The sequence below is a fragment of the Tamandua tetradactyla genome, chromosome 7 (assembly GCF_023851605.1).
Source record: "Tamandua tetradactyla isolate mTamTet1 chromosome 7, mTamTet1.pri, whole genome shotgun sequence".
In the NCBI taxonomy this organism is placed as follows: domain Eukaryota; kingdom Metazoa; phylum Chordata; class Mammalia; order Pilosa; family Myrmecophagidae; genus Tamandua; species Tamandua tetradactyla.
Genome location: NC_135333.1, coordinates 64214640 through 64233154, shown reverse-complemented (window position 1 = coordinate 64233154; position 18515 = coordinate 64214640). Strand labels below are relative to the sequence as shown.

The following is an 18515-nucleotide window of genomic DNA, read 5'->3' as shown; positions in this document are numbered from 1 at the left end:
AGGAACTGAAAGAGAAAAGCTGTCAGCCAATAATTTCTTATCCAGCAAAAAAGAGGGAGTATTTAAAATTTTCACAGGTAAGTAAAACTGAAAGAGTTCATCAACGAGACCTGCCCTACAAGAAACACTAATGGGAGTTCTGCAGGCTGAAAGGAAAAGACAGCAGAAAGAGGCTTGTAAGTGAGTGTAGAAATAAAGATTATCAGTAAGGGTAACTTGTTAAGAGAGACAAAAATAAGACATGACATATAAAAACCAATAGATACAGTAGTAACAATGAATGTTAATGGACAAAACTCCCCAATCGAGAGACACAGACAGGCAGAACTTAAAAGTACATATATATACAAGCCATCTATATATGCTAAAAGACTTATCTTTGACACAAGGATACAAATAGGTTAAAAGTGAAAGGCTGGAAAAAGATACTTCGTGTAAACAGTAACCAAAAAGAGCTCAGTAGCTATACTAATATAGGACAAAACACACTTTAAATCAATTAACAGGTAGAGACCTGGAAAATAAACAAATGCATGGATGTTATACAACACACTCTTAATCAGTAGGTCAAAGAAATCACAAGAATAATTAGTAAATATCTCGAGACACATGAAAACGAGAACACAACATATCAAAATTTATGGGAAGCAGCAAAGGCAGTGCTGAGAGAGGAATTTATAGCCTTAAATACCTGCATGAAAAAAAGAAAATAGGACTAATATCAAAGATCTAATGACATACCTGGAAACTAGAAAAAGAACAGCAAACTAATCCAAAGCAAGCAAAAAGAAAAACATAAAGATGAGAGCAGAAATAAATGAAAGTGAGAAGAAAACAACAGAGAAAATTAAAAACAAAAGTTGGTTATTTGATAAGATCAATAAAATTGACAAACCCTTATCAGACTGACAAAGAAAAAAAGAGAGAAGATGCAAATAAAAATCAGAAATGGCCAGAGTGACATTACTAGCAACCCCACAGAAATAAAAAGGATCATGAGAGGATACTATGAACAACTGTATGTAAACAAATTAGGCAACTTAGATAAAATGGATAAATTCCTAGAAACACACAAACTACACTGACTATGGAAGAAAGGGAAGACTTCAACAGACCAATTACAAGTAAAGATATTAAATTAGTCATTGAAAATCTCCCCTCAAAAAAATGCCCAGGACTAGTCGGCTTCACAGGCTTCATTCTATGAAGCCAACATGACCCTAATACCAAAGCCAGATAAAGATATTCCAAGAAAAGAAAATTACTGACCAATCTCTCTAATGACTATAGATACAAAAATCCTCAACAAAATACTTGGAAATTGAATCCAACAGCACATTAAAAGAATTACACATCATGATCAAGCAGGTTTTATCCAAGTATGTAAGAGTGGTTCAATGAAAGAAAATCAATTAATGTAATTCAGCACATTAACAAATCACCGGGAGATAGCCATAAGATCATCTCGATTGACCCAGAAAAGGCATTTAACAAAATCCAGCATCCTTTCTTGATAAAAACAATTTACAAGATAGGAATAGAAAGAAACTTCATCAACATGAAAAGGGCATATATGAAAAACCCACAGCTAACATTATACTCAAAAGAGAAAAACTGAAAGCTTTCCCTCTAAGATCTGGAAAAAACAATACCCACTGTCACCACTGTTATTCAATAGTACATTGAAAGTTCAAGCAAGAGCAGTTAGGCAAGAAAAGAAAATAAAAGGCATCCAAATCAGAAAAAAAGCAATAAAGCTTTTACTATTTGTAGATGACATGATCCTATAAATAAAGTACAAAAAAATCTGCAACAAAGCTACGAGACCTAAAAAACCAGTTCAGCAAATTGGCAGGATACAAGATCAACACGCAAATATCAGGAATGTTTCTATATACTAGTAATGAACAATCTGAGGAAGAAAGCATGAACAAAATTTCATTTACATTAACAACTAAAAGAACCAAACACCTAGGAATAAACTCAAGCAAGGATGTAAAGGACCTATACACAGAAAACTACAAAACACTGCCAAAGGAAATCAAAGAAGACCTGAATAAATTGAAGGATATTCTGAGTTCATGGACTGAAAGACTATCATTAAGATATCCATTTTACCCAAATTGATTTACAGATTCAACACATCCCAATCAAATTCCAAGAGCCTACTTTGTAGAAATGAAAAAGCCATTTACCAAATTTATTTGGAAGGGGAATAGGCCCCAATCAGACAAATACATCTTGCAAAAGAAGAATGAACTTGGAGGTATCACACTACTTGACTTTAAGGGATATTACAAAGCTACAGTGGTTAAAACAGCATGGTAGTGGCAGGAAGATTGATATATTGACCAACAAAATCAAATTGAGAGTTCGGAAAAAGACCTTCACATCTATGGCCAAATGATACTTGACAAGGCTAGCAAGTCCACTTAACTGAGAGAGAAAAGTCTATTTAGCAAATGGTGCTGGGAGAACTGGATATCCATATCCAAAAGAATGAAAAAGGATCCCTAACTCACAATTTATACAAAAATTAACTCAAAAATGGATCAAAGAACTAAATACTAAGAGCTGGGACCATAAACTGTTAGAAGATAACAGGGAAATGTGGTTTGGAAGGATTATGTACTCTAGAAAAACCATGTTTTAATCCTGATCCATTTTGTGGAAGCAGCCATTTCTTTTAATATCCATTAGCACTCTTGGTTGGAAACCTGATTAGATTATCTCCACAGACACGTGCGCAGTTGTGGGTATTAACTTTTTGACTATATGGGGATATGACTCCACCCATTCTAGGTGAGTCTTGATTAGTTTACTGGAATCCTGTAAAAGAGGGAACCATTTTGGAAAAATCTGTAGAGCCACAAGAACCATGAGAGCCCACACAGCCAGAGACGTTTGGAGATGAAGGAAAATGCCACTGGGGGTGCTTCATGAAACAAGAAGTCTGGAGAGAAAGCTAACGGATGTCACCATGTTCACCACATGCCTTTCCAGTTCAGAGAGAAACTCTGAACTTCATCGGCCTTTCTTGAGTGAAGGTAGCCTCTTGTTGGTGGCTTAACTTGGACATTTTTATAAACTTGCTTTAATTGGGACATTTTCATGGACTTAAAACTGTAAACTTGCAACTTAATAAATTCCTCCCTTTAAAAGTCATACTGGTTCTGGTATATCGCATTCCAGCAGCTAGCAAACTAAATAGGAAGCATCTTATAGTAGACAATTATTTCATAGACTTTACACCCATGGCACAAGCAACAAAATAAATGGGACCTCTTCAAAATTAAAACCTTCTGCTTCAAAGAATTTTGTAAAAGAAGTGAAAAGGCAACTGTATTAGTTAGTAAACTGCTGAATTGCAGTATACCAGAACTAGAACAGTCCTTAAAAACGGGAATTTAATAAGTTACAACTTCATAGTTCTAAGCCTATAAAAATGTCCAAGCTAAGGTATCCATGGAAAGATAACCTCAATTCAAGAAAAGCCAATACATCGGGAACACCTCTGTCAGCTTGGGAAGGCACACTGGTCCCTTGCTCCTGGGCTCCAATGCCTTCAGCCTCTGTTCCTGTGGGGGTTCCTCACCATGGTTATCCAGGGCGGGCTTTCATCTCTTGGCTTCCCTTGGCTCTCCAGGTTCTGGCTTGCTTTCCACCTTATGGTGACATCTGCTGAGCTCCAAGCATCTCCAAACATCTGTATCTCTGTTTTCCAAGTGTCGGCATCTGTGTCAGCTCTGCTCTGAAGTGTCTGTTGGCTCTGAAATTTCTACCTGTCTCCAAAATATTTCCTCTTTTAAAGGATCCCAGTAAACTAATCAAGATTTACATGGAATAGGTACAGTCACATCTTCCATCTAATCAAAAGATTAGATGGTATATGCCACATTCCCATGGAAATAATCTGATCAAAAGCTTCCAACTACAATGTTCAATCGGGATTAAAAGAAACAGCTGCTTCATAAGATTGGGTAAGGATTAAAACACAGCTTTTCTGGGGTACATAATAGATTCAAACTGACACATTACACCCTCTGAACCTCAAAAGAAAACATGTTTTTTCCACATGCAAAATACATTCACTCCATCACAATATCACAAAGCCTTAAACCATTTCAATAATGATACAATACAAACTCAAAAGCAGCACAAAATCTCATCAAACTCTGCTACAGGTATGATTTGTCTTAAGGCAAAATTCTTCTCTGGCTGTGGAACTGTAAAACTCAGAATACATTAACTGTTGCCAATATACAAAGGAGGGACAGTCATAGGATACATGTTTCCATTGCCATAGGAAGACACTGAAAGGTAAGCAGGGGTCACTGGACCCATACAGTTCTGAAAACCTGCTGGGCAAACTCCTTTAGATTTCATAGTCTGATAGCCATTCATCCTCAGAAAGCAGCAGTCCCTCTACAAGGGACTATGCAGTAGCCTTGCTCTCTCTCCAAATGCTGAGGTCTGTTACAACACTGGGGTTCATTGCAGGGACCACCTTTTTCTCAGCTCCACCCCCTCCATACATCGGGGCAGCACCCAGGATCTCTGCCACCTCCAGGGCATACAGTCAAGCCCTCCAGAACAATTCCCAGTTTATGTGCTCCACCCTCTTCAAGACCTGAAATGGTACAATTCTTCCCGAACAATGAAGCAGAAGGCCTACCCTCTGCTTCCAGAGCAAACTCACCTTCTCCATGTTTATGGGTGCGTCTGCCCTCCTGGTCTGAGGTTTCCTAGCGCCAGACCTTAGCTTCCATGATTCTGCCTCTGAAGTTACTTTTTCCTCTAATTTGATCCTTTTAGTATAGACTGGCAGTGGTTCCATTTATACAGACCCTGCAATACTCTTGCTGGATTTCTGTGCAGTATACTGGGATCATACCCATTAGACAGCAGGACTTTCAACAAATCCTTTCTGGATAACTCACTTGTCCTGTAACAGCTGGCTGCTTCCATTTTGTTAAATCCTCACAAGAGGCCGTATTCAGTGAGGTCTCACTTTCTGGGAGTGCAAAATTTTCCAAGCCACGAATTTCTGTTTTCTTTCTACCCAAGACTTCTGTTCTCAACTTATCTCTTTCCTCTCGCATGTTACTATAAGCTGCAAGAAGCAGCCACACTGCATTTTCCACATTTAGTTGAAAATTTCCTCAGCTAAGTATCCTGGGTTGTTGCCTTTAAATTCTAACTTCCATCCAACAGCAGTACTCAATTTGGCCAAATTATCTGCCATTTGAAAACAAAGGTTGCCTTCCTTCTAGTTTGCAACAACACAGTCTTCATTTCTGTCTAAAGACTCATCAGAGGTTATTTTTAGAGCCCACATTTCTAACAACTAAATCTCTTCAAAGCATTCTAGGCCTTCTGTATCAAGCTGCTCATAATTCTTCCAGAAACTTCCCTTTATCCATTTAAAAAGCTGTTCAAACAAGTTTGGTTATTTGCAAACCATAGCAGCACCCCACTCTCGGGTACTAAAATCTGTATTAGTTATTAAGCTGCCAAATTGCAATATACCAGAACTGGAACAGCCTTTAAAAAGAGGAATTTAATAAGTTACACCTTGTTCTAGTTTGCTAGCTGCCAGAATGCAATATACCAGAAACAGAATGGCTTTTAAAAAGGAGAATTTAATAAGTTGCTAGTTTACAGTTCCAAGGCCGAGAAAATGTCCCAATTAAAACAAGTCCAATCTAAGGCATCCAGGGAAAGATACCTTGATTCAAGAAGGTCGACGAAGTTCAGGGTTTCTCTCTCAAGTGGAAGGGCACACAGCAAACACAGTCAGAGTTTCTCTCTTATCTGGAAGGGCACATGGCGAACACAGCATCATCTGCTAGCTCTCACTCCTGGCTTCTGGTTTCATGCAGCTCCCCAGGAGGTATCTTCCTTCTTCATCTCCAAAGGTCGCTGGCTCATAGTCTCTCTGCTTCGTGGTGCTGCAGCATTTCTCACCTCTATGTGAACCTCTCCTTCTCCAAAATGTTTCCTCTTTTATAAGACTTAGAAACAATTCAAGACCCACCCAAATGGGTGGAGACATGTCTCCCCTAGTCCAGCTTAACAATCACTCTTGATTAGGTTACTTATTGAATAGGGATTATTTTGCCTCTATGAAATGGGATTTTGATTAAAACATGGCTTTTCTAGTGTATATACATTCTTTCAAACCAGCACACACCTTTACAGTTCTAAGCCTATAAAAATGTCCAAGCTAAGGCATCCAGGGAAAGATACCTCAATTCAAAACAGGCTGACATATCTGGAATACCTCTGTCAGCTGGGAAGGCACACGTGGTCCCTTGCCCAATGGGCTCCATTGCTTTCAGCCTTTCTTCCTGTGGGGATACCTCACTTTACTTCTCTGGGGCCGACTTTCATCTCTTGACTTCCCTTGGCTCTCTCCAAGTTCTGGCTTGCTTACCATCTCATGGCAACATCTGTTGGGCTCTGTTCTAGTTTGCTAGCTGCCAGAATGCAACACACCAGAGATGGATTGGCTTTCAAAAAAAGGGGATTTATTTAGATAATGTACAGTTCTTCAGATGAAAGGCAGCTAACTTTCTCTGAGGTTCCTTCTTATGTGGGAAGGCACAGGATGATCTCTGCTGGCCTTCTTTCCAGGCCTCTGGATTCTAAAAACTTTCCCTGGGGTGATTCCTTTCTGCATCTCCAAAGGCCTGGGCTGAGATGCGAGTGCTGAGATGAGGTATGCTGAACTGCTCTGGCTGTGCTACGTTAAATTTCTCATTTAAGAACCAGCCAATTAAATCAAACATCATTCATTGCAGCAGGCACACCTCCTAGCCGACTGCAGATGTAATCAGCAGCAGAAGAGGTTCACATCAATTGGCTCACATCCACAGCAATAGAACAAGGCACCTTCACCTAGCCAAGGTGACACCTGAACCTAACTACCACAGGCTCCAACTATCTCCAAACATCTGTGTCTCTGTTCTCCAAGTGTCAGCATCTGTGTCATCTCTGCTCTGAAGTTTCTGTTGGCTCTTTCCTATCTAACTCTCCCCAAAAGGTTTCCTCTTTTAAAGGATCCCAGTAAAAAAATCAAGACCCGACTTCCGGGTCAAGATGGCGGCTTAACAACATGCACATTTTAGTTTGTCCTCCAGAACAACTACTAAATAACCATAAACAGTACAAAACAGCTCCTGGGGCCACGTCAATGACCAGACACATAGCGTACCCCGGTCTAGACCAGCTGGACCGGCTGTAAGCACCCCCCAGAACCGTGAGTTCCCAAAGCTGTGGCAGCCAGCACCCCTCCCCCACAGGCCGCTTCCCAGAGGGGAAAGGAAAGGACTTTACCAGCAGCAGGGACTGGGCACAATCAAACGCCAATTGTGGAACTAATTAACAAATTCTGACTACTAAAAATAGGTCCCCAGCTTAGGTGAACCTGATCAAAGCGGACATTGCTCATTTATGCCCCCACGCCAAGGGGGCAGGACTGACAGAAAAAGGGGGAAAAAAAAAAGAAGGAAACAGAGGTTTTCGTGGCTGTGTATCTACAAAGGCTTGACTGCCTCTGGATACAGCGGGAGGACTTTTCAGGCTGAAACTGCCCCAGGCATAGGCAGAAGTGAGCTCTTTTGGGGGCTTGTCTGGAGCCTATGCTTTCCCCAGGGGAGGGGTGAAGCCCAACTCAGATGGAATCCCTCCCTCAAGGAATTAAGACCCCAGGGCTTGGTAATTTGAAGCCATTAAAACCAGCCTACAACCTCTCCTCTGTCTCCACCACGCCCCCAGCAGGGAGAGTCTGCCAAAGTTAAAGGTACCACATCATCTTATGCTGGTGGGACCTGCAGTCAAACAAGCACCACATAGTGGGCAGGATAAGAAAAACAGAGTCCAGAGACTTCACAGGAAAGTCTTTCAACCTGCTGGGTCTCACCCTCAGGGAAAACCGACACAGGTGACTTTTTCCTCCTGATAGGAGGCCAGTTTGGTCTGGGAAAATCTGGCTGGGGTCTATAATATCTGAGTAGACCCTCATAAGTGTGTGTGGGGGAAAGGCACCACACAAGCAGGGCAAGAAACAAGAAAACAAGAACTGAAAAATTCTCCTGTCAAACAAAACTTAAGCTAAAGGTCCAGATAAAGCTGAACGGAATGTCAAAGAACAGATAGACAACAAATTCATCCAGCAAGAAAACCCTAGATAAAAGAAGTGAAAGCAATCTCCAGAATAAACTAATTAAGGTAATTAAATGCCTAGACAACAGCAAAAAATAATAAATCACACCAGGAAAATTGAAGAGATGGCCCAGTCAAAGGAACAAACCAACAATTCAAATGACATACAGAAGCTGAAACAATTAATTCAGAATGTATGAACAGACATGGAAAACCTCATCAAAAACCAAATCAATGAATTGAGGGAGGATATAAAGAAGGCAAGGAAAGAACAAAAAGAAGAAATTGAAAGTCTGAAACAACAAATCACAGAACTTATAGGAATGAAAGACACAGTAGAAGAGATGAAAAAACAATGGAAACCTACAATGGTAGATTACGAGAAACAGAACATAGGATTTCTGAACTGGAGGATGGAACACCTGAAATCCGACAATAAACAGAAACTATAGGAAAAATAAGAGCAGGGACTCAGGAAACTGAAAGACAATATGAAGCACATGAATATACGTGTTGTGGGTGTCCCAGAAGGAGAAGAGAAGAAAAAGGAGGAGAAAAACTAATGGAGGAAATTATCACTGAAAATTTCCCAACTCTTATGAAAGACTTAAAATTACAGATCCAAGAAGTGCGGCATACCCCAAAAAGAATAGATCGAAATAGACATACTCCAAGACATTTAATAATCAGAATGTCAGAGGTCCAAGAGAAAGACAGGATCTTGAAAGCAGCAAGAGAAAAGTAATCCATCACATACAAGGGAAGCCCAACAAGACCATGAGTAGATCTCTCAGCAGACCATGGAGGCGAGAAGACAGTGGGATAATATATCTGAATTATTAAAAAAGAAAAACTGCCAACCAAGAATTCTATATCCAGCAAAATTGTCCCTCAAAAATGAGGGAGAAATTAAAACATTTTCACACAAAAAAATCACTGAGAGAATTTGTGACCAAGAGACCAGCTCTGCAAGAAATACTAAAGGGAACACTAGAGACAGATACGAAGACAGAAGAGAGAGGTGTGGAGAAGAGTGTAGAAAGGAAGACTATGAGTAAAGGTAAAAAGAAGGAAAATTAGACATGACATATAAAATCCAGAAGCAAAATAGTAGAAGAAAGTACTACCCATGCAGTAATAACACTGAATGTTAATGGATTAAACTCTCCAATCAAAAGACATAGTCTGGCAGAATGGATTAAAAAACAGGACCCATCTCTATGCTGTCTCTACTCAAAGGACACGAGGCCAAGGACACAAATGGACATTTATATACCAACGTTTATAGCAGCATTATTTACAATTACCAAGAGATGGAAACAGCCAAAATGTCCATCAACAGACAATTGGCTAAACAAACTGTGACATTTACATAAGATGGAATATTATGCAGCTGTAAGACAGAATAAAGTTATGAAGTATGTAACAACATGAATGGACCTTAAAGACATTATGCTGAGTGTGATTAGCCATAAACAAAAGGACAAATACTGTATGGTCTCACTGATATGAACTGACATTAGTGAATAAACGTGGACTATTTCCTTGGTAACAGAGACCATCAGGAGATAGAAACAGGGTAAGATATTGGGTAATTGGAGCTGAAGGGATACAGATTGTGCAACAGGACTGAATATAAAAACTCAGAAATGGACAGCACAATATTACCTAACTGTAATACAATTATGTTAAAACACTGAATGAAGCTGCATATGAGAATGATAGAGGGAGGAGGGCTGGGGCATAAATTAAATCACAAAGAAAGATAGACGATAAAGATTGAGATGGTGTAATCTAGGAATGCCTAGCGTGTATAATGATAGTGACTAAATGTACAAATTTTAAAAATGTTTTTGCATGAGGAAGAACAAAAGAATGTCATTACTGCAGCGTGCTGAAAATAGATGGTAATTAATATTTTAAAATTTCAACTTATGTGTGAGACTAAAGCAAAAAATGTTTATTTGGTACAAATCTATACTTTGACTAGTGCATCTCCTAATATAACTTATGTAGATAGTTGATTGAACACCTTAAATACATGGAACTTTGTATAGGACATGAGATTTTGTTGGTTTGTCCAGGTGATGCCTTGATGAATCCCAGAGTGATTTGATCAGTGAGTAGAAAAGTATTTGCAAAGTCCCCTTCTGGGAATGGTGAGAATGGGGAAAACTCAACTTCCCCATGCTGAATTCTTGATATTCTCACAAGCAGTGTGGACAACCAAAGCTATAGGCTGAATCTCCAGTCTTGGGGTTTGTTCATATGAAACTTAACCCCACAGGGGACAGGTCAAGCCTACTTAAAATTAAGCCTAAGAGTCACCCCCAAGAGAACCTCTTTTGTTGCTCAGATGTGGCCTCTCTCTCCAGCCAACATAGCAAGCAGACTCACCACCCTACCCCTGTCTACGTGGGACATGACTACCAGGGGTGTGGATCTTCCTGGCAGCATGGGACAGAAACCCCAGAATGAGCTGATATTCTGCATCAAGGGATTGAGAAAAACTCTAGAATGAGCTGAGAACCAGCATCAAGGGATTGAGAAAACCTTCTCGACCAAAAAGGGGAAAACCTTCTCGACCAAAAGGGGGAACAGTGAAATGAAACAAAGTGTCAATGGCTGAGAGACTCCAAACAGAGTAGAGAGGTTATCCTGGAGGTTATTCTTATTCATTAAGTAGATATCACCTTGTTATCCAAGATGTAATGGAGAAGCTGGAGGGAACTGCCTGAAAATGTAGAGCTGTGTTCCAGTAGCCATGTTTCTTGATGATGATTGTATAATGATATAGCTTTCATAATGTGACCGTGCAATTGTGAAAACCTTGTGTCTGATGCTCCTTTTATCTACCTTGTCAACAGATGAGAGGAACATATGGAATAAAAATAAGTAATAGGGGGAACAATGTTAAAATAGATTTAGTTTGAAATGCTAGTGATCAATGAAAGAGATCAGTAAGGGGTATGGCCTGTAAAATCTTTTTTTTTTTTCTGTTTGTTATATTTTTCTGTTGTCTTTTTATTTCTTTTTCTGAATTGATGCTAATGTTCTGGGAAATGATCATGATGATGAATATGCAACTATGTGATGATATTGTGAATTGCTGAGTGTATGTGTTGAGAATGTTTGTTTCTTGTAATTTTTTTTAATAAAATTTTTTAAAAATGTAAAAAAAAAAAAAAAAATCAAGACCCACCTGGAATAGGTGGAGTCACATCTCCATCTAATCAAAAGATCATACCCACAACTGGGAGCTCCACATCTCCATGAAGATAATCTAATCAAAAGTTTCCACCTACAGTACTGAATCAGAATTAAAAGAAATGGCTGCCCCCACAATATTGGGTCAGGATTAAAACATGGCTTTTCTGGTGTGCATAATAGATTCAAACCTGCACAGCTACATACTCAATGGGAGAAAATATCTGAAACCACATATTCAATAAGGGGTTAATATCCACAACAAACAAAAAAATTCTACAACTCAAAATATAAAGACAACCCAATTAAAAAATGAGCAGAAGATTTGAAAAGACATTTTTCCAAAGAGGAACTACAAACGGCTAAAAAGCACATGAAAAGATGCTCAACATTACAAGCTGTGCTGGTTTGAAAGGAAGTAAGCCCCCTAGATAAGCCATGTTTTAATCAAAATCCCATTTCATAAAGGTAGAATAATCCCTATTCAATACTGTATGTTTGAAACTGTAATCAGATCATCTCCCTGGATGATGTGATTTAGTCAAGAGTGACTATTAAACTGGATTAGGTGATGACATGTCTCCACCATTTGGGTGAGTCTTGATTGGTTTATTGGAGTCCTATAAAAGAGGAAACATTTTGGAGAAAAGAGACTGAGAAAGAGCAGAGAATGCTGTAGCACCATGAAGCAGAGAGTTCACCAGCCAGCGACCTTTGGAGAGGAAGAAGGAAAACGCCTCCCGGGAGCTTCATGAAATAGGAAGCCAGGAGAAGAAGCTAGTAGATGATGCCATATTCACCATGTGCCCTTTCAGATGAAAGAGGAACCCTGACCATGTTTGCCATGTGCCTTTCCACTTGAGAGAGAAACCCTGAACTTCATCGACCTCCTTGAACCAAGGTATCTGTCCCTGGGTGCCTTAGATTGGACATTTCTATAGACTTGTTTTAATTGGGACATTTTCTCGGCCTTAGACTGTAAACTAGCAACTTATTAAATTCCCCTTTTAAAACCATTCCATTTCTGGTATATTGCATTCCAGCAGTTAGCAGACTAGAACACAAGCTTTTAGGGAACTGCAAATCAAAACCACAATGACATATCATTTCATACCTACCAGAATGGCCACTATTAAACAAACAGAAAAATAAAACTGTTGGAGAAGATGTGGAGAAACAGGAACACCCATTCACTGCTGGTGAGAATGCAAAAGTGTGCAGCTACTGTGGAAGACAGATTGGAAATTCCTCAGGAAGCTAAGTATAGAACTGCCATATGATCTGGCAATTCCACTATTAGGTATATAGTAGAATTGAAAGCAAGGACCCAGACATTTAAACACCGCTATTCACAGTGGCATTTTTCACAATTGCCAAAAGATGGAAACAACCCAAATGTCCATCAATCAATGAATGGATAAGCAAAATGTATATACATACAAAGGATTATTCAGCTGTGAAAAGGAATGAAGTCCTGATGCATGCGGCAACATGGATGAACCTTGAGGATTTCATGTTGAGTGACATAAGCCAGAAACAAAACGACAAATACTGTATGATCTCACTGACATGAACTAATTATAAAAAGCAAACTCACAGAGTTAGAATCTAGAATATAGGTTACCTGGGGATACACTGGAGGTAGAGACTGGGGTGCCAATGCTTAATTTGTACAGAATTTCTATTTAGGTTGAATGTAAACATTTGGAAATGGATAGTGGTGATGGTAGCACATTACTGTGAGCGTAATTAATAGCACTGGATTATTCTTGTGAATGTGGTTGATAGGTTAAGAAGGAAAGAAGACAAAACATGGGACTACACAACAGTGATCACTACTGTGGACGATGGACTGGAGTTAATAGTATAAATATGAGAATGTTCTTTCATGAATTACAACAAATACATGACACTATTGCAGAGTGTTACTAATAGGGTGGTATATGGGGGAAAGTAATATAAACTATAGACTACAATTAATATTTTAATATTTTTTCATTAATTTTAACAAAGGTACCACAGTAATGCAGTGTCAACAATGGGGGGTATACAGGAACACTGTACTTTTTACATTACTTTTCTCTAAACCTACAACTTCTCTCATTAAAAATACATAATTAATCAGATAACTTCCTCCAAATCTCAATTCCAATTATCACTAACTTTGTGCCCTCGTACATGCTTCTCAAATTTCTCTCTGGAGTCCTCACATAAAGAATGAATTAGGATGCAGAAATGGAGACATAACACTCACCTCAAGTTCATTCAGGCGCTGGACTCGGGGAGTGAAGCGAAAGCTTTTTACTTCACATGCAAATGGAGGTTGCCAATCCTAAATAGACAGAATTGTTTTTTAACACAAGGGTATGAATATATTATCCATTCCTTTATTTTAAGGGGTGAGTTGCCACAGATTATAATAAGAACAATCAAATTATAAGTCCTCTTTATTAGAGAAACAGAAAGAATTGTATTTCTTAGATAAAATAATTTCAATAATACTCAAAAAAATAATATCTCTTCAAATCTCACCAGTCCTGTTATTTCCCACAATTATGCTTTCCCAAATTATTTCAAGTGGAATGCAATGAGCCCCTGTACCAATAAACATCCAACTTTATTTAAAAAAAAAAGTCAGAATTTGAAAGAAACTAAAAAAGGTAAAATTAAAGACAAAAAGTAAGTCTTAAAGTACTTAATATATATTTGGAAATATGTTTTTATACTTACGTGTAATGTGACATAGCACTTTACATTCTATATTACAAAAATCCTTTGTTTAAATGAAAGCCCAGCTTCTGGAACCCAAATATAAAAAAAAAAAAAGTTTGCAAACCCACTAGGACAAGGAAAATCTCCAGATGGATGCTGTGGAATAACTGAAATGAGATAGCATATTTCAAGTGGAGTTCTAGAGAATAAAGTTTGACTTGGCACATAAAAATCTGAGTAGTAGTTCAAAAAAATTATCTTCCCTTGAAAACTAAAGAAACCCACCAATATTAAGATTAAATTCTGCTTGTAAAACAAGATTTATTTCAATAAAAATGATATAACACACAAGAGAAGGTATACTATTTCAACCTCTTTAAAAAAATTTTTTTTAATTAAAGATTTTCATAATATAGAATGTAAACTGCTATATCACATTACACATAAATGTAAAAACATATTTGCAAATGTGTATTAAGTACTTTAAAACTTTTTCGTCTTCAATTTTACTAAAACTTTATTTAAAATTTCTAATTAATAAAGGCAACAGAGTAGATTAAAATACAGTTTAGAAAAAAACCTTAATGTTGAAGGTTTTGTCAATATTAGGTAATTCTGACAGAAAATGAGGGTTACTGAAGCTTTTAGAAGATGGTGATACATATCACCATAGTAATTACCTGTTAATTGTTTGTTTACAACTGATAGTCTATGATCTTAATCAATTCATTCATCACAGTAGGAATAGCATGCATGGTCTTTAGAATCTGTTTACAGACCTAGGTTCAAAAATATACCTTGCAGTTTACCCATGATCACACACTTAATAACTGACTTAACTTACGGAGACTTGCCTCATCTATAAAATGAGGACTTTATTTACTTACTAAAACTTCACAGAAGATTACTGAAACAATATATACATACAAAGCCCTTGCCAAACAGGAGGGGCTAAATTAGCTTCTCCTCCCTGCCCACCTCCTGCTTCCCAGCTAAATTCCTTTTATTTGCTGTGGTAGTCTATGGTGAGGACAAATGAATTTTCTATGACAATCTAAGAGAGAAGTTTTTAAAATCCAACACAGTAACAGTGCCTAATATTTTGTTTACTACCACTAAAACAAAACATAAAGGAAGGTGTCTTCTGGAAGCACTGTCCAAGACAATGGTGCACAAAATTTAATGTGCATTAAGAATCATATGAAAGTAATTTGCTAGAAAAGCAGATTCCAGAAATTGATCTATCTAGTCTGGGAATGAGGCTTACAAATCTGCATTTTAACAAGCATCCAGTTAACCCTGGTGCAGGTGGACCAAGAATATCATTCGAAAAGCATATGTCTAATGTGATAAAGACAATACCTAGATAACCTGAGATCCTGTATGACTCAAGCGACCAATAAACCTTGTGACCTTGCGCAAATCACTTAACCTCTTGGGGCACTAATTCACCCAAAGAGGTAGTATCTGTTTTCCTTAACTTATATTAAAGATCGATGATGGTAATAAACCTACAACATATCTGGTTATTTAGAAATAACGCGACTCGTACATCTTTGATCCTTGGTTCCTTGGATCGAGAGAGTTCAACATTTTCTTTCACCTCCAAGACACAACCAATTCTTCCTAAACCTCTAAATTTTAAAGATAAATGCTGCTCCTTCTCTACCCCTGGGAAGACTTTCAGTGCTGCAATAATCCAGTCTGGGGTTCTCGTTTCTTTCTGGGGAACAACTAGAGCTCAGATTACCTATTAAGATACCCTAACACTGAGATGAAGCCTGCGAATATTTAATAAACTAAACAGTAATAGGACCTGGATAAAGAAACAGAAGGAAGAACAGTTTTATAATCGCATCGTTATGTGGATTGAACACGAGGTACATGTCACGTCATAACATTTCTAAAGTCTAATACTCCCAATACATCGAAGGCCATACTTGTAGGACAACGAAAGGCCTTTTGTTACCCATGCCTTCAATCCAAAGAAGGAGAAAACTATCAGCTTTCAAGCGCTAGAAGGAAAAGCTCCCAGGGACACACACCACTATCTCGACTTCAGAAATAAAAGACACGGTAATAATATACAGAACCTTAGCCTCGAACTGCTGAAAAAGAAGGGTGAATAAATACGTAATGACAGAAAAACCGGAAAAATAAAGCTAAACCAAGAGTCCTCACAGACTTCAGTACCTTGGGCGGTCGGATCTTGCAGATGCCAGTTTTCTCGGCCAGAGGCCGGATGCGGCCGATAAAGCTGAGTGGGTCTGTGAACTCCTCCCAGCTAGGCTCAAACACTGGGCATTCCGGGGGTGGCACAAACTCCGCCGCATAGCCCCCCGGCCCCACACCCGCCATGGCAATACCCAGGAGGGCTCCGTGGGCGAACAGGTGGAAAAAGGCTGTCTGAAGCCCACCAAGCCTTTCACGTCCCCTGACAGGGACCGAAGCACATCTTCTCTGACAAAAACTGCTCAATAGAGGAACACCAGACTCGCTTCCTCCTCTCGTTTGTTATTGTTTCCTCCGGGGCTTTTCCTCTCAAGGGAAGGACTTTTCCGGAAGTCAACGTACTATCAAATCCCTCCGCCACGACGCCTCGCTATGCGACCCTTTCTTCTTCCTCCCTTTCCCGGAAGCGCAGTGTCGCTCCTTCTCTCCTTGCCGGCGACTGTTTTGCGCAGTCCGACGAGTCCAGACGGCCCACCCTTGAGAGTTCCACGATCACTCCTCCAGAAGAGGTAGAAATGGTGTAAAGCTGCCGGGGCGGAGGCGGGACGCGCTCTTCCGGCGCGGAGGAATGTGTAATGCTTCAGAGGGCAGAGGTTCTGCTTCCGGTGTGGAGGGTCCAGTTCCCTTTTGTGTATAAGAGGACAGGAAAAGGAGCTTGTTCTAACTTCACTCACTCCGCCCCGTTGCTGGTGGTTTGCGGCTTGTTTTAACCTACTTGCCTTCCTTTTACCAAGTTACTAGCCTTTTCAACGTGTCTCCTTCTCTTTTTCTTTTTTCTTTCTTTTTTTTTTTGTGTGTGTGTGTCTTTTTGACTGCTAGTATCTCGAGTAATCTTCCTGGGCCATTCCCCTCCTCCATGGCAACTTCTGGTCGAATTTATCCCCCAAGTCTTGCAGTAGGACATTAGCTCCCATCCAGGAATTGCTTTTCGTCCCACATAGACGTAGCAGCTCTTTTCCTTGCTTATCCGGTAATTGTCATGCTCCAAGTCATCTCATATAACAGTAACCACTTCCTTCTGACAACCCTGGCCCCGTAAGCCTTTCTCAATTTGCCGTGAAAGCCATAACCATTGCTTGTCAGAAACATGTGTGTCAGTGTCTATCTCCCACTTTCTCCAAATTGTAGAGAGTAACGTAGAAGGGACTAAAAGGAAAACTGTGAAACGTTAGTGTTAAGTAAACACTGGGAGGTAAACTTTCGTCCTAGATTCCCTTTTTAGATATACATACTCCCCAGGCAGCCTCAGCTACTCTCCGGACCTAAATTGCCAATTTAGGCTCCTGAATCTGTATTTCCAGCCTAGTCTTCTGAACCCAGTTCCAAGCCAATACTTACAGCTACCTACTGGACAATTCCAGTTGGGTCACTTAAAATCATTCAGTGTTTCTGGTTCTATGAATGATTTCATCCAATTGCTTGAGCCAGAAATCTAGAAATAATCCTTAACTCCTTATACTCCTTTTCCCCTTATATACAATCGTGTGTGAAGACTGGAGATTGTATCACCCCAAAATTTTAAATCCATCTGTGTCTATCAGTCCTCATTACCAGTATCCTAATTTAAGTTCTCTAACCCAAACTGTGATAACTGCTCAGTTCTTTGCCCCTCCAGTCAGACTCTGGATTAATTTGTCTAGAAACCCAGAATTCATCTTGTCACTTTCATATCCAAACTCTTTTACTACTTTCTGTATTTCTTCCTAGCTTCATCGCTTATACTCCTCCATGTATGCCACATAAATTTTTGTGATGGCTTTAAAACATCCTGCTTACTCTCACCTCTGAGCCTTCACAAGTAATATTTCCTCTGTCTGGAACATTTTTGTACTTTCCTGACCCCACACCATTCCAACAATTATGTATATCCTCTTACTGGTTAAATTCCTATGTATCCTTCTTCCTATACATCAGCTGAAATATCACTTCCTCTGGAAAGTATCCCCAGCTCCTGGGGATGCTTGGTACATAGAAGGTATGCAATAAATTCTTGTTAAATAAATAAAAAACATTCACCAAATAAACTGCCTTGTGTTTCATTGCCTCATCCTATATTTACATATGCCAAATTTTGTTTGAGACTGTATCAGGATGTGACATACATAATATTCCTTTGTTTAACTATAGCATCCACAGTAGTTAATACCCAATTACTCATACCCACTAACCTAAACCCCATATGCAAACACTTTTAGGGA

The 18515-nt window shown here is 39.1% G+C and overlaps 1 protein-coding gene across 2 annotated transcripts in view; it reads right to left on the bottom strand.

Annotated features, from left to right (window-relative positions):
• KDM5A (lysine demethylase 5A) overlaps positions 1–16871 on the bottom strand; it is a 150986-nt gene extending 134115 nt beyond the window's left edge. For both annotated transcript variants that reach the window (XM_077169653.1, XM_077169654.1), the window contains exons 1-2: positions 16279–16871; positions 13628–13705 (exon numbers count right to left, since the gene is read on the bottom strand). In XM_077169653.1, coding sequence (XP_077025768.1) covers positions 13628–13705; positions 16279–16443 — 243 coding nt within the window. In that variant the 5' untranslated portion in view covers positions 16444–16871. The remainder of the gene's footprint in view (positions 1–13627; positions 13706–16278) is intronic.
• Positions 16872–18515: the final 1644 nt, after the last annotated feature.